A 13620-nucleotide genomic window follows, 5' to 3' on the forward strand; every position below is an offset into this window, starting at 1 on the left:
TCACCTCGCCTTCGGGGGAAGAGGGGATGCTATTCACTAGTGCGGGGTGGAAGGGGCACTGGGTCCCTCAGTGGTTTGGCAGATCCAAAAGTCCCAGCTTTCCTTCACAACTCAACTTGCCATCTTCCTAAGACCTAACCTCCCCTGACCTCACCTGGATGGAGGAGAAAGTGCTTCTAACCCAGACTCAAGATTCTCCTAGCTGGAGGGCATGATTCAGGCCTAACTCACCCCCCACCCTCGCTGGAAAACAGAACCTCTGACCCCAAACCTAATCCCCTGGCCCTGCCCCCTTCAGATCCATCAGCTCTGACAACTCCGAAAAGGCCTGAGGCTGGGGTGTCCCGGGGGAAGCTGAAGGTACCTCAGCCCAGGTCCCATCTAGACTCAAACTTTGCCCCTTCAAACCCCAGGGGACTCCTGCAGCTAGACCAAGAGACCTCTCATTTACCACCTCGGCAAAGAGCAGCTTGTTTTGTTTCCACTCTTTAAGGGGGCCGAGTTTAGGTATCCAAAGAAAGGAGTTGGGCCTGCCCTCCAACTCCACCCCCTCTCATCCATAAATCAGTGGAGTCCCTCGAAAGGCAACTTGTTTGGTCTGATTTTGATTTCTTCCACCTTCTATTACTTTCCCTGGGACAGTGTCTAGCCCCTTCCCCAGGCGAAGTAAGCACTTTCCAGGAGAGGAGGTCCCTCAGCCCTACTCACCCTAAGGGGAGTAAGTTGGGGGAAGGGGCTGATTAATCAAGGTTGGGGGGAATCTCTCTCACAGGCCAGATCTTATACTTGGTAACCAAATAAGGAAAAAAAGGGAACGCCAAAACTGGACAAAGGGGAAATGTCCGTGGCTGAGACTGAAGATCTCATCAATTAGGGGCCACCTGCAATTGAGGGGCCCTAGAAAGGCGACAGGAAGGAGGTGATCTACCTCTTACCCAAGCTCCCTCACCCATTAAAGGCTCCAGCGGTGCTTGCAGCTTTAGAGAAGGCCTGAAGGGAGCAAAGGGTTAAAGGCCTGGACAGTGGGAGTGGGGGATGCCCCCAGGGAGCTGCCAATCACCTCCCCACCCCCACCACAGCCCCCGCACACCAGGCTCGCCCACAGACACTGTAACAACCGGTTTGTCCATCACCGAGGTCTGTCTCCTCTCCCTTTTTGTTGCGGGGGTGGTGTCTTTGAGCACTGGCCTCTTTTGCTCCCACTGGGGTGCAGGCCCTGCCCCCAATGGTTCGAGATGGAAGCGGGCAGGGATTAGAATCTGTAACGTCAGACTTTTTTGCTTAAGCCTTCTTCTCCCGACTCCAGCCCTGGGTTCCTCAGCAAAGGATGCGGGGGAGGGACTGTCACCCCCACCACTTAGGTGCTTGAATGAAGATCACTGTCATTTGAAGTCCCTCTGCCCACAGCTCCTAAAGTGTAAATGAAGGGGACAAATGTGAGAAACGGGCTCCCTCCTCAAGCCAGCGGTTTGGCCACAGTCCCAACTTTTCCCCTTTGGTAGAAGTTCCACGGTCAGTTTTCATCCACATTGATCCACCAGAATTTGAGGCCGGGGGCTCAGGGACAGTGGGGCCCCCATATGCCACCTCCACAGTGGTGGGCGGGTGGGGGCTGAGAGTCTCCCTCGAGGCGAAGCGAGGATGCCGGCTTTAGGTCTCCATCTTCCCTCACCACCAGGGCCGGGGAGGCAGGGGAAGCAGTCGAGGAGGCTGAAGTTGCTCCTGGTAGGGAGCGTCGGTGCAGGGCGGTGGGGCTGCGCGGTGCGCGGAGGGGGCGCTGGCCGCCGGCATTTCTTGGCTGCTCCCCGGGCCGCTCCTTTTGCAGGCGGCCGCCCTGGCCCCGGGCGCAAACTCGGAGTGTCCAAGGCAAAGCCCTTTGCATAACACGAAAGTTTCGTCCGGCGGATCAGACGATCGAAATGTTCCTGGCGGAGATGTGCAGCCCTGCTGGCCATCGAGGGGCCGGCGGCTGGAGCCTCGGGGGAAGCCGGCGGGGGGTTTCCATGGACTTCTGCGGGCTGGCAGGGCAGGAACGGCCCCGGCGCCGCCCCGGCACCCGTATGCTTGGTGGAGAGGCCCGCAGGTGGCGACGGAGGCAGGGAACTGGGCTCCCGAGGCGGGCTGGCGGCTGGGCCAAGCTGAGGCTCCAGACCTGGGGCCGGATGAGGTGGGGCCGCGGCAAAGCCGGTCGGAGACTCCCGAGGGCGCGGGAGCGCCAGGCAGCTGCCGGGAAGTGCACAGGAGCGAACGCCGAAGTGCGGGAAACCGCCTCCGCCCTCTTCCTCCTCTTCACGGCGGGGACACGCTGTGATGTCCGCATCCTCGCCAGCCGCAGTGTTATGATCGCCGGGCCGCCTGGTCGGGGCCCCGAGGTGCTTCAGGCCATCTGGGGCCCATCCGCCGGAGCACAGGGGGGCGTGAGGGCCCCGCAGCACCGCGGGCCGCCACGCTAGTTCCCCAGGCCCTGGTCCCAGAGAGGACACCCAGGGCTTGGCAAGGGTGCAGAAGGCGAGGGCACACAGCGGAGATAATTCCTGGGTTCCCCGAAATTCCGGGGCATGGGGGAGCAGGGTGACCCTCGTGAGGATGCTGGCACTGCCAGGCGGGACGCAGGGCACCGGGTCTCCATGGAGCAGCCTGAGGGGTGCCCACTGAGGGGGCCTGGGTCCCAGCCGTGGGATGCCCTGGCTGCCCGAAGAGCCCATGGGCGAAGGGAACATGGCACCCGTCGATGGGGAGCTCTCTCTCTGTTCACTGGCGCCCCCGGCTCACCACCCGGGACTGCAGAGCTCAGGCTCCCTCTTCGTTCTCGTCACGCGGCCCTCCCAGCGGCCGGACTCCTGGGTCCCTGCGAGTCCTGGCGCTGTCGGCCACCCTTCTGCCGCGGCGTCCCCTTCTCAGCCCCGGGGGGAGCCCGTCTCCAGTCGCCCGAAGCGCAAAGGTGGGGGAAACAAAGCAGGAGGCAGGAGGGACCCTAGGCCCGGCACCTGGTGCCGGGGCCCAGGCGGTGGGGAGGGCGCCTTCTGCCCGCTCGGCTTCTTTCTTCCCAGACACATTTTTAATCAAATAAATGAATAGAGTAAGCAAAGCTGCAGGAGAAATACATAAATGAGTGAAAAAGTTATTATCTATGACGTAAATTTTATAAATTTATATCCAATATTTGATATTTATTGACCACTTACTACAGAAAATATTTCATTAATTCATTTGGAGTTATAACCTGAAAAATAATAAAACAATTTATTTTAAAATATATATCAGACTTTTTACTGATTCAAGAAGTCCTTCTTTCTATCAATCCAAATCACTTGTGTATACACCTAAAATCACATAAGTTCTCTGTTTCTCACAACTGTAGAAATCCCTGTTTAAAAGTATGGTCTGTGCCATGTCAGATATGTTCTGTATGTAAAAGCATGATTAATTTCTAAGATTTAGGAAAATGACACATTATGTAACTTGTCTCTATGCAAAGTGATTTCCAGACATCATATCTGAGGCTCAAACCTTAAATCTAAAGAAAAGTAGCCAAGTTTTGCTTTGCTGAGTAAATTAAAACCCACATCCCACTTTTTAACACATGCCTTACCTTTTCCAGGGAAAAATTCCCATCTTCTAAACCTCAGTGTCTGGCCCCTGGGACAGTTGTGTGGTTAGAATAAAGATTCAAAATGAATCACGGGTAAAAAGAAGCATGTGATTTATCCAGAGCTGGAATATGCTAATAACAATGTTAATTAATGTAATCTGGCATCTTAGTCACAGAATTTTAGGGATAAGATGAAAGAAGTAGACCTAAAATATCTAGAATAGTCACCTGCCATATTGTGGTATCTAATTTTGGAGAAACATATATCAAGGTAAATGTCCAATCGTTACGTTCTCAATCTGACGCTCAGATGCCAAACCATTTCTCAGACCACTCTCATGGAGTAGGTTTTCTCCAGGGAGCACACTGTTCAGTCCATATTTGAACCCTTGGATGACAAACATCATTGGTTAAACCCAGGTGCTTGTACAGGAGTAAATCCAATCTTTTAAATGGACACAGAAGAAACTTTATCTTTGAGGATCATTGAGTATCTATGAATACTTGAGGCTGGGTCATATTAGACTAGAGAAAGATCATGGAAACTGTTGGCCTCCTTTACCACTGTGGATGTATTGGGGTGAGGGAGGGATCTAGTCTCTAGGGATGAAGCTCTGTTAAATTTATTTTGATCTGGGAATATTCCATTCCAATTCTGCACAATTGAGCAGTAACAGTGAAAACACTCCAACTTTCAAGTTACAGCTCCAAACTGAAGAGAATCCAGTACCTTTTTGTAATCATAGGAACCCTAAATTATTTATGCAAATTGTAGAAAGTTGTGTCTTCAATAATAAAATGATCATTTATGTTTGACTTCACAGCATGTTCTGTATTGGGGGTTTTTCTTTTGTTTTTGGCAACATCAACAGACTTATTTTCCTAATTATGTTTGACCCCAATTAATGTAACAATTAACATTCTCTGAGGATACCCACATATACACACACTACTCACCAACCGATGGTGGAGAGAATGCCCAGAAACATATTGTGAGATAGGAAAGGGTGGTCTGAGATTATACTTTTGCTGCCAGCAATTCATACACTAGATAATCTGGATCAAGAAGAGGTTGGCTGTATTTATACCAGGCATTTCCTGGAGCCAAATAATCACATTGGCTAATTCCCATCCATAAAATATATGTATCGTCAGTAATTATGTATTAAACTAAGCCTATCAGCGCACAGAATACTTTCTTAAAGCAGTTTTATCTGGTTCGACTGTGTATATCAATCCAATTAAGATAACTGCCAGATTTTTCTAGTACTGGCTGCTACATAGGCCTGCCTGAGTCCTCTCTCAGGCTTGGAGATATTTGGGAATGTAACCTTAGCTCTTAGTCCTGCCACTTTGGGAAATTAAGCCCAGCTTCCCTTGATTTCTGGAAAACACTTTCTAGACTGTTTCCTCTCCCTTGATAACCCAGGTCGCCTGGCATTTTGAATAGCAACTCCCCTCCCCATCCACCCACTGTATGTGATCCTCGAGGTTGCTCACCTATCTTCTCTTTGGCTTGGCTGCTCTCCCCAGTCTCCGTTGGAGGCTGGGCTGTTGCCTTGGCAGCAGCATCCTCTGCAGCAGGGGTGGTGGCAGCAGCAGCAGTGACAGCAGCAGGCACATCGGCTTGTTTAGGCTCCTCCTTGGCTGGGGCATCTTCGGCCTTGGAAGACGGCAAGTTATCAGTGGAAGCTTTAGTGGCATTTTCTGTCTCAGCTGAGCTGGCCTTCTCCTCTGAGGATTCAGGAGCCTGGGGGGTTGCCTGCTCTGTGGCAGCATCACCCTCCCCCTTCTCCTCCTCAGAAGGAGTTTCTCCTGCTTTGCCGGTCTCATCAGGCTTGGAGCCGGTGCCTGGGGCTGCTTCGGTAGTAGTGGGGCCTTCTCCTTTCTTCTCCACCCCATCGGCAACAGGGGCTTCATCCTTCTTCTTACTTGCATCAGCCTCAGCAGCTTGGGCATCATCCTTCTTCTCTCCTTTGAGCTTTTTCCTTGTTATGTGTCCACGGAAGCTAGCCTGAATTTTGGTCGCAGCCTTATGAGCTTTATCTTCTGGTTTGTTACCATCTTGTTCAATCTTTTGGTCTTCATTTTTTTTCAACCTTTATGGAGAAAAGAGGGGAAAAAAGGAGAGGGCTCTAATAGTGTTCTTCTCCTTTAAATCTCAGCATTCAACAATAGTTACTGAGTGATTAATTTTGTGCCAGACATTGTTTTGGTAGTTAAGAATTCAAGCCTCCTCTTTCTCCCATAGTATGTGAAAAGTACTGTCCTTTGGAATCTTCCAGAATCACTGGCTTTTTTTTTTCTGGAGGCAGAGTCTCAATCTGTCACCCAGGATAGAGTGCAATGGCATGATGTTGGCTCACAGCAATCTCTGCCTCCCAGGTTCGAGCAATTCTCCTGCCTCAACCTTCCCAGTAGCTGGGATTACAGGCACATACCACCATACTCAGCTAATTTTTATATTTTCAGTAGAGATGGTGTTTCACCATGTTGGCCAGCCTGGTCTCAAACTCCTGACCTCAGGTGGTCCACCCACCTCTGCCTCCCAAAGTGTTGGAATTACAGGCTTGAACCACCTCGCCTGGCCACTGGCGTGATTTTATATGTATTTCCTTTCCCTAGCTCAGTGTTGCTCCAAGTCACACTTAAACCAACAATTTTTTAAGACATACTTTGGCAGCTCAAATCACATTCACAGGCTGGGTGCAGTGGCTCACACCTGTAATCCAAGCACCTTGGGAAGTGAAGGGAAATGGATCACTTGAGACCAGGAGTTTGAGACCATCCCTGGTAACATAGTGAGACCCCATCTCTACAAAATATTTTAAAATTAGCCAGGTTCAGTGGCATGCAACTGTGGTCCTGGCTACTTAGGAGGCTGAAGCAGGAGGATCATTTGAGCCTGGGAGGTCAAGGCTGCAGTGAGCTGCTGTTGTGTCGCTGCACTTCAGCCTTGGTAATGGAGTGAGACCCTGTCTCAGAAAAGCAAACAAGCCAGAAACAAAAAAAAAAGCAATTCACATTCACCCCAGGTTTTTATTAAAGAACTCTGAAAGATATAGGGATTTCAGGGTTTTTGAGGAGGATTTTGTGTAAAATTTTATGGTTCTAAAAAGATATTATGCAAAAGCCTAGTTTTCCCCAAGCTTTAAGCCTGATAAGGAAATTAATAAATGTATGACAAAGAGTATAGTAAAAGTTTAAATCATAAATAGGTAAAGGAGGGGAAGGCAGCAAATCACACTGCCACATGTGTACCTATGCAACAATATTGCATGTTCTTCAAATGTACCCCAAAACCTAAAATGCAATTAAAAAAAAGAGAAAAAAAAGTCCTATCAGAATTTTATGCAAAATGTAAAGGAGTTCCAAGTCTTTAAGGGATTTGTTTAGAATGTGACAACTTACAATGCTGGTCACAAAATAATGTCTAACTTTCTCCTGCACGTGATCCAACATTAGTAATAAACATACCAGGTGTTCAAAATTAGAATAAAAAAAGACCATTATTCCTTAATTTTAAAAAATGATGGAAACCCTGTTTCTCTTTTTGAAAAAGCGACACATATTCACTAAGTCACAATTCCTTATTTCCAAAAGCAATTGGGAACCAAAAATGTGTTTACATTATCATCAATAGAGCCATCTTAGTACTAAAGACAAGAGACTAGCATAGAGATTTATACGTTTTGATGGCAACATTTGTAGCGTAATATACACTGCAAATGACTATTTCCCACATGAAAATTAAATCAGAGGATAGGAACAGCAGGCATAGTTATAGAAAGAATTGTGTAGGCAAGTACACAAAATTCTATCCAGTTCCATTATTAACCATGGTGCCCCAACATGGCTACTGATAGTCTCCATTTTTAAATCTCTTTAACTTTTGAGCATTGAACTTTTGTTGACTTTTGTGAACACTGTTCTAGGGAAAATAACAGCAGTGAACAACACAGCACCTTTCTCTCAAAAAGCCACTAATAAAAGAGTATCATGTAACATGTTCTATGCCTGGTCTCATTCTGGACTTTTGCTCCAGTTTAGAAGGTAAGCTAATACAGGACAACTCAAGACAAGTTTTCCACCTGTCAAACCAGCTTCTGCTAATCATGATGTGGGACTGTTAGACATTCTTTGGACAAGCATACAGACCTCTTGCTGCATAGGACCATCAACATATCAGTGATACACGAAAGTACTTTTGAAAATGAGCTACATGTAAGAGTAAAAGCAGGTTTGATAATTTTCTCAGTAAAATTCAAGTCAGTTTTTTCCTTCTTCCTTAGTTAACCATGTATGCATACACGCAAAGATTAAAGGAGTATCTAAAAAGCACTTGGGAGATGCCCATCCTGTTTCCTCCTCCACTGCTCAGTTCTCTGATGCACTACCACCTTCTCCCTATCCTGCTGCTCTTGCTGACTCCTACTCAGAGGAGCATAGCCCAGTCTGAGACATGGGAGCAGCTGTCCCTGCCAGGAGCTCTTTCCTCAGGAATGGAAGCATAACCCTGTAAAATTAACAGTTGTGAATGGAGCATGGAGCCAAGATGTTGGTAATTTATTTTACTCTACCTTGAGGAGTCTGAATGAAGCACCATCTTATATTTTAGGACACCTGCTCTTGGGTATTGATGCCAACTGGTTCTTTAAAACAAATACTGCTCTTTGTGAAACTAGACAAATCAATTGTTTCAGATGGGAAAGGTGTGCACAAAAGACTCTCTAGTGACTCAAGAAAGCTAAAATTTTAGAGCTCTGTCTTGTCTTCATGAACACAATGCATAGGGGGATGAAACTCTTGAAAAGCTGAAAATCACAAAAAGAAAGAAGCTGAAAGTCTACATGTATAAAGAAATAAACTACATGGGTAAAGAAAGGGCTATCGATTTTCTCTCTCCCTCCTCTTTCTCTCTCTCTCTCTCTCTCTAATTTCTTAGAGCATCTGCAACTTTGATTTTCTAAATGATCAGAATTTAAACTTCTGAACATAGTATCTATGTTAAAATGACTTTTTAGAAAGGCTGAGACTAGACTAGGGTGCCAAGATTATGAGACAAATCTCATCTGAACCCAGACGTATAAGAAATTCAAGGGAAGCAGGAGTAAGCAGAAAGGGGGAGAACCATGAAAAACAAGAGTTAGGAGAAAGAAGCCAGGTCTACAAGAGCCAGGTACCCAAATAAGTGACTACACCCAAAGAGATGCTCAAAGTACTCCACAGGCATGTAGCTCATCCTGGAGACACTGCTGGACTTCATCATTAGAGATGTAAGAAAACTAAATTTTAGAGATTAGTTGGAAAAAAAGAAGTCAAATCAAGCTTTTCCAGATAGTGGTAAGAGATAGCACACAGGGAAAGAAAAGGAGAAGAAAGGAAAAGGGAGGGGAGGGGAGATGAGGATATGAAAGAGGGGAGGGGAGGAAAGAAACAAGGCTAAGAAGAAGTCAGATTTCAGTGATTGAATAGAGACACCCAGAAATAAAATTATTTCAAGTTAAAACTGGGTTTGAAGCTAGATAGCGCTGTTTGTGTGTCTTTCTTTTGTACTTCCAAGTGAATTTATTAATATTCCTTAAATTACAGATTATTTCCTGGTAAATTTTTTTTCACAATACAGTACTAAAGGTAAGTGGACTGGGAGTATGTTTCGTTAAGAAAAGGAGAAAGATAACATTTCCCAAAACTGGCTATGTGGAGTAGCCCCAGGTTCTGAGAACATTTTGACCCTTTCCCCATTAGAAATAGAAGAGCTTACTTAAGATGAAGGACATTCAAGCCCAGAAACCAAAGACCACTCAGTACATTCACAACAATACTTTCACTTTCTAAAAGGGACAGCTCTGGCCCTGAAAAGTCAAGTGACTTGCCTAAATTCATAGAGCAAGTGAGGGAGGCAGCAGCCCAGCTTGTATTTGACCTCAATTCTTCTCCCTTCCCACCTACATCCAAGCCCAATATTATTGCATTGCTGACCTGGAATAGGTTGGACTTACTTGTAGTAGATAGTCCGTAAGGCCTCACATCAGCATTCTTGTTCATTTATTCATTTAAAAATACTCAGTGCCTAAGATAAGCACTATATAAATGCTATTGAATGGAAGGATACTGAGTCTATCCACATAGAATCCTTTTGAAAATACACTTAAATCACATCATAGTAATTTAACAATCAGTAACTTCCCAGGAATTTGCAGTAGACATCTGATCTTACACTCATCTTTCCAAGTAAGGCTCACATTCTAAAACTGTGAGTTACAGATGGAATGTCCAGAAAGGGAAACCTGGCATCTAATGGCTAAGAAGTCAGCACATAAATGTCGCTAAAGATAGATTTTTTTTTAAAACTAAGTATTCCCACAAATAATCTTTGTAATGAAATCTAATGTTTCTGAGGGAATTTCAAAATTATTTCATTTTTATATAGAATTGTTGATATCTGTGAATAAAGTAAAGAGGACATTCTAATGCAGTACATTGTAGGTAGGAAGGGCAATATTACAAGTTATCATAAGGCTTTCAGGAATATTTATTACTGTGGCTTAATATGTTCTACTGATTGAGAGGTCTGCAATTTATGAAGTCTTTAAGGAAACCAAATTATAGTACATCCCTGCTATTTAAACAAACATTCAAATCTCAGATGAGTATTGGTTGGAAAATGAAGAGTACCAACATTAACTTGTTGACACTAAAAAAAACTCTAGATTCATTAGATGAATGAAAAATAATTTTTTTCCCATTTATTTATTTTATTGCATTTTAGGTTTGGGGGTACATGTGAAGAACATGCAAGATTTTTGCATAGGTACACACTTGGCAGTGTGATTTTCTGCCTTCCTCCTCATCACCTACATCTGGAATCTCTCCCCTTGCTATCTCTCCCCAACTCCCCACCCCCCACCATCCCTCCCCTATTTCCCCCCAACAGACCCCAGTGTGTAGTGCTCCCCTCCCTGTGTCCATGTGTTCTCATTGTTCAACACCTGCCTATGAGTGAGAACATGCAGTGTTTGGTCTTCTGCTCTTCTGTCAGTTTGCTGAGAATGATGGTTTCCAGGTTCATCCATGTCCCTACAAAGGACACAAACTCATCGTTTTTGATGGCTGCATAATATTCCATGGTGTATATGTGCCACATTTTTCCTGTCCAGTCTATCATCGATGGGCATTTGGGTTGGTTCCAGGTCTTTGCTATTGTAAACAGTGCTGCAATGAACATTCGTGTGCACATGTCCTTATAGTAGAACGATTTATAATCCTTTAGATATGTACCCAGTAGTGGGATTGCTGGGTCAAATGGAATTTCTATTTCTAGGTCCTTGAGGAATCGCCACACTGTCTTCCACAATGGTTCAACTAATTTACACTCCCACCAACAGTGTAAAAGTGTTCCTATTTCTCCACATCCTCTCCAGCATCTGTTGTCTGCTGATTTTTTAATGATCGCCATTCTAACTGGCGTGAGATGGTATCCCAATGTAGTTTTGATTTGCATTTCTCTGATGACCAGTGATGATGAGCATTTTTTCATATGTTTGTTGGCCTCATGTATGTCTTCTTTTGAAAAGTATCTGTTCATATCCTTTGCCCACTTTTGAATGGGCTTGTTTCTTTTTTTCTTGTATATCTGTTATAGTTCTTTGTAAATTCTGGATATCAGTCCTTTGTCAGATAGGTAAACTGCAAACATTTTTTTCCATTCTGTTGTTTGCCGATTCACTCTAATGACTGTTTCTTTTGCCTTGCAGAAGCTGTGGAGTTTGATTAGGTCCCATTTGTCTATTTTGGCTTTTGTTGTCAATGCTTTTGGTGTTTTGATCATGAAGTCCTTGCCTACGCCTATGTCCTGAATGGTTTTGCCTAGATTTTCTTCTAGGGTTTTTATGGTGTTAGGTCTTATGTTTAAGTCTTTAATCAATATGGAGTTAATTTTAGTGTAAGGTGTCAGGAAGGGGTCCAGTTTCTGCTTTCTGCACATGGCTAGCCAGGTTTCCCAACACCATTTATTAAACAGAGAATCCTTTCCCCATTGCTTGTTTTTCTCAGGTTTGTCAAAGATCAGATGGTTGTAGATATGCTGTGTTGCCTCCGAGACCTCTGTTCTGTTCCATTGGTCTATATCTCTGTTTTGGTACCAGTACCATGCTGTTTTGATTACTGTAGCCTTGTAGTATAGTTTGAAGTCCGGTAGTGTGATACCTCCCACTTTGTTCTTTTTGCTTAGAATTGACTTGGCTATGCGGGCTCTCTTTTGGTTCCATATTAAGTTTAAGGTGTTTTTTCCAGTTCTGTGAAGAAGGTCACTGGTAGCTTGATGGGGATAGCATTGAATCTGTAAATTACTTTGGGCAGTATGGCCATTTTCATGACATTGATTCTTCCTAACCATGAACATGGAATGTGCCTCTATCTGTTTGTGTCCTCTCTTATTTCGTTGAGCAGTGGCTTGTAGTTCTCCTTGAAGAGGTCCTTTACATTCCTTGTTAGTTGTATTCCTACGTATTTTATTCTCTTTGTGGCAATTGTGAATGGAAGCTCATTCTTGATTTGGATCTCTTTAAGTCTTCTATTGGTGTATAGAAATGCATGTGGTTTTTGCACATTGATTTTGTATCCTGAAGTTGCTTATCAAGTTTCAGAAGCTTTTGGGCTGAGCCAATGGGGTCTTCTAGATACACAATCATGTCGTCTGCAAATAGAGACAATTTGACTTCCTCCTTTCCTATTTGAACACCCTTTATTTCTTTTTCTTCCCTGATTAATCTGGCTAGAACTTCTAGTACTATATTGAATAGGACCAGTGAGAGAGAGCATCCTTGTCTAGTGCCAGATTTCAAGGGTAATGCTTCCAGTTTTTGCCCATTCAGTATTATATTGGCTGTTGGTTTGTCGTAAGTAGGTTTTATTATTTTGAGATACGTTCCGTCAATACCTAGTTTATTGAGGGTTTTTAGCATAAAGGGCTGTTGAATTTTGTCAAAGGCCTTCTCTGCATCAATTGAGATAATCATGTGGTTTTTGTCTTTGGTTCTGTTTATGTGGTGAATTATGTTTATAGACTTGCGTATGTTGAACCAGCCTTGCATCCCTGGAATGAAGCCTACTTGATCATGGTGGATAAGCTTTTTGATGTGCTGTTGCAATTGGCTTGTCAGTATTTTATTGAAGATTTTTTCATCTATGTTCATCATGGATATTGGCCTGAAGTTTTCCTTTCTTGTTGAGTCTCTGCCGGGTTTTGGAATCAGGATGATGTTGGTCTCATAAAATGATTTGGGAAGAATTCCCTCTTTTTGTATTGTTTGGAATAGTTTCAGAAGGAATAGTACCAGTTCCCCTTTGTACGTCTGGTATAATTCTGCTGTGAACCCATCTGGACCTGGGCTTTTTTTGAGTGGTAAGCTCTTAATTGCTGCCTCAACTTCAGACCTTGTTATGGGTCTGTTCAGGGTTTTGGCTTCATCCTCGTTTAGGATTGGGAGGAGGCAAGTGTCCAGGAATTTATCCATTTCTTCCAGGTTTACTAGTTTATGTGCATAGAGTTGTTTGTAATAATCTCTGATGATAGTTTGAATTTCTGTGGAATCTGTGGTGATATCCCCTTTATCGTTTTTTATTGCATCAATTTGGTTATTCTCTCTTTTCTTTTTTATTAATCTGGCTAGTGGTCTGTCTATTTTGTTGATCTTTTCAAAAAACCAGCTCCTGGATTTATTGATTTTTTGAAGGGTTTTTTGTGTCTCTATCTCCTTCAGTTCTGCTCTGATCTTAGCTATTTCTTGTCTTCTGCTAGACTTTGAGTTTTTTTGATCTTGCTCCTCTAGCTCTTTCAGTTTTGACAATAGGGTGTCAATTTTTTATCTCTCCTTGCTTCTCATGTGGGCACTTATTGCTATATATTTTCCTCTAGAGACTGCTTTAAATGTGTCCCAGAGATTCTGGTGTGTTGTGTCTTCATTCTCGTTGGTTTGCAAGAACATCTTTATTTCTGCCTTCATTTCATTGTTTATCCAGTCAAC

At 44.3% G+C, this 13620-nt stretch overlaps 1 protein-coding gene and 1 pseudogene across 1 annotated transcript in view; both read right to left on the minus strand.

Moving 5' to 3' along the window:
- Positions 1–1558: 1558 nt before the first annotated feature.
- On the minus strand, positions 1559–2629 carry LOC116546705 (annotated as a pseudogene).
- Positions 2630–4790: 2161 nt separating this feature from the next.
- Positions 4791–13620, minus strand: part of LOC116546706 (neuromodulin-like) — a gene marked incomplete at its 5' end in the record, with an annotated part of 12071 nt that continues 3241 nt past the window's right edge. Inside the window, one exon of the mRNA XM_032272896.1 lies at positions 4791–5693. Within this exon, the coding sequence (XP_032128787.1) occupies positions 4932–5693 (762 nt within the window). The remainder of the gene's footprint in view (positions 5694–13620) is intronic.

Source organism: Sapajus apella, unplaced genomic scaffold, assembly GCF_009761245.1.
Source record: "Sapajus apella isolate SASKATOON/1434 unplaced genomic scaffold, GSC_monkey_1.0 scaffold1245, whole genome shotgun sequence".
Lineage (NCBI taxonomy): Eukaryota > Metazoa > Chordata > Mammalia > Primates > Cebidae > Sapajus > Sapajus apella.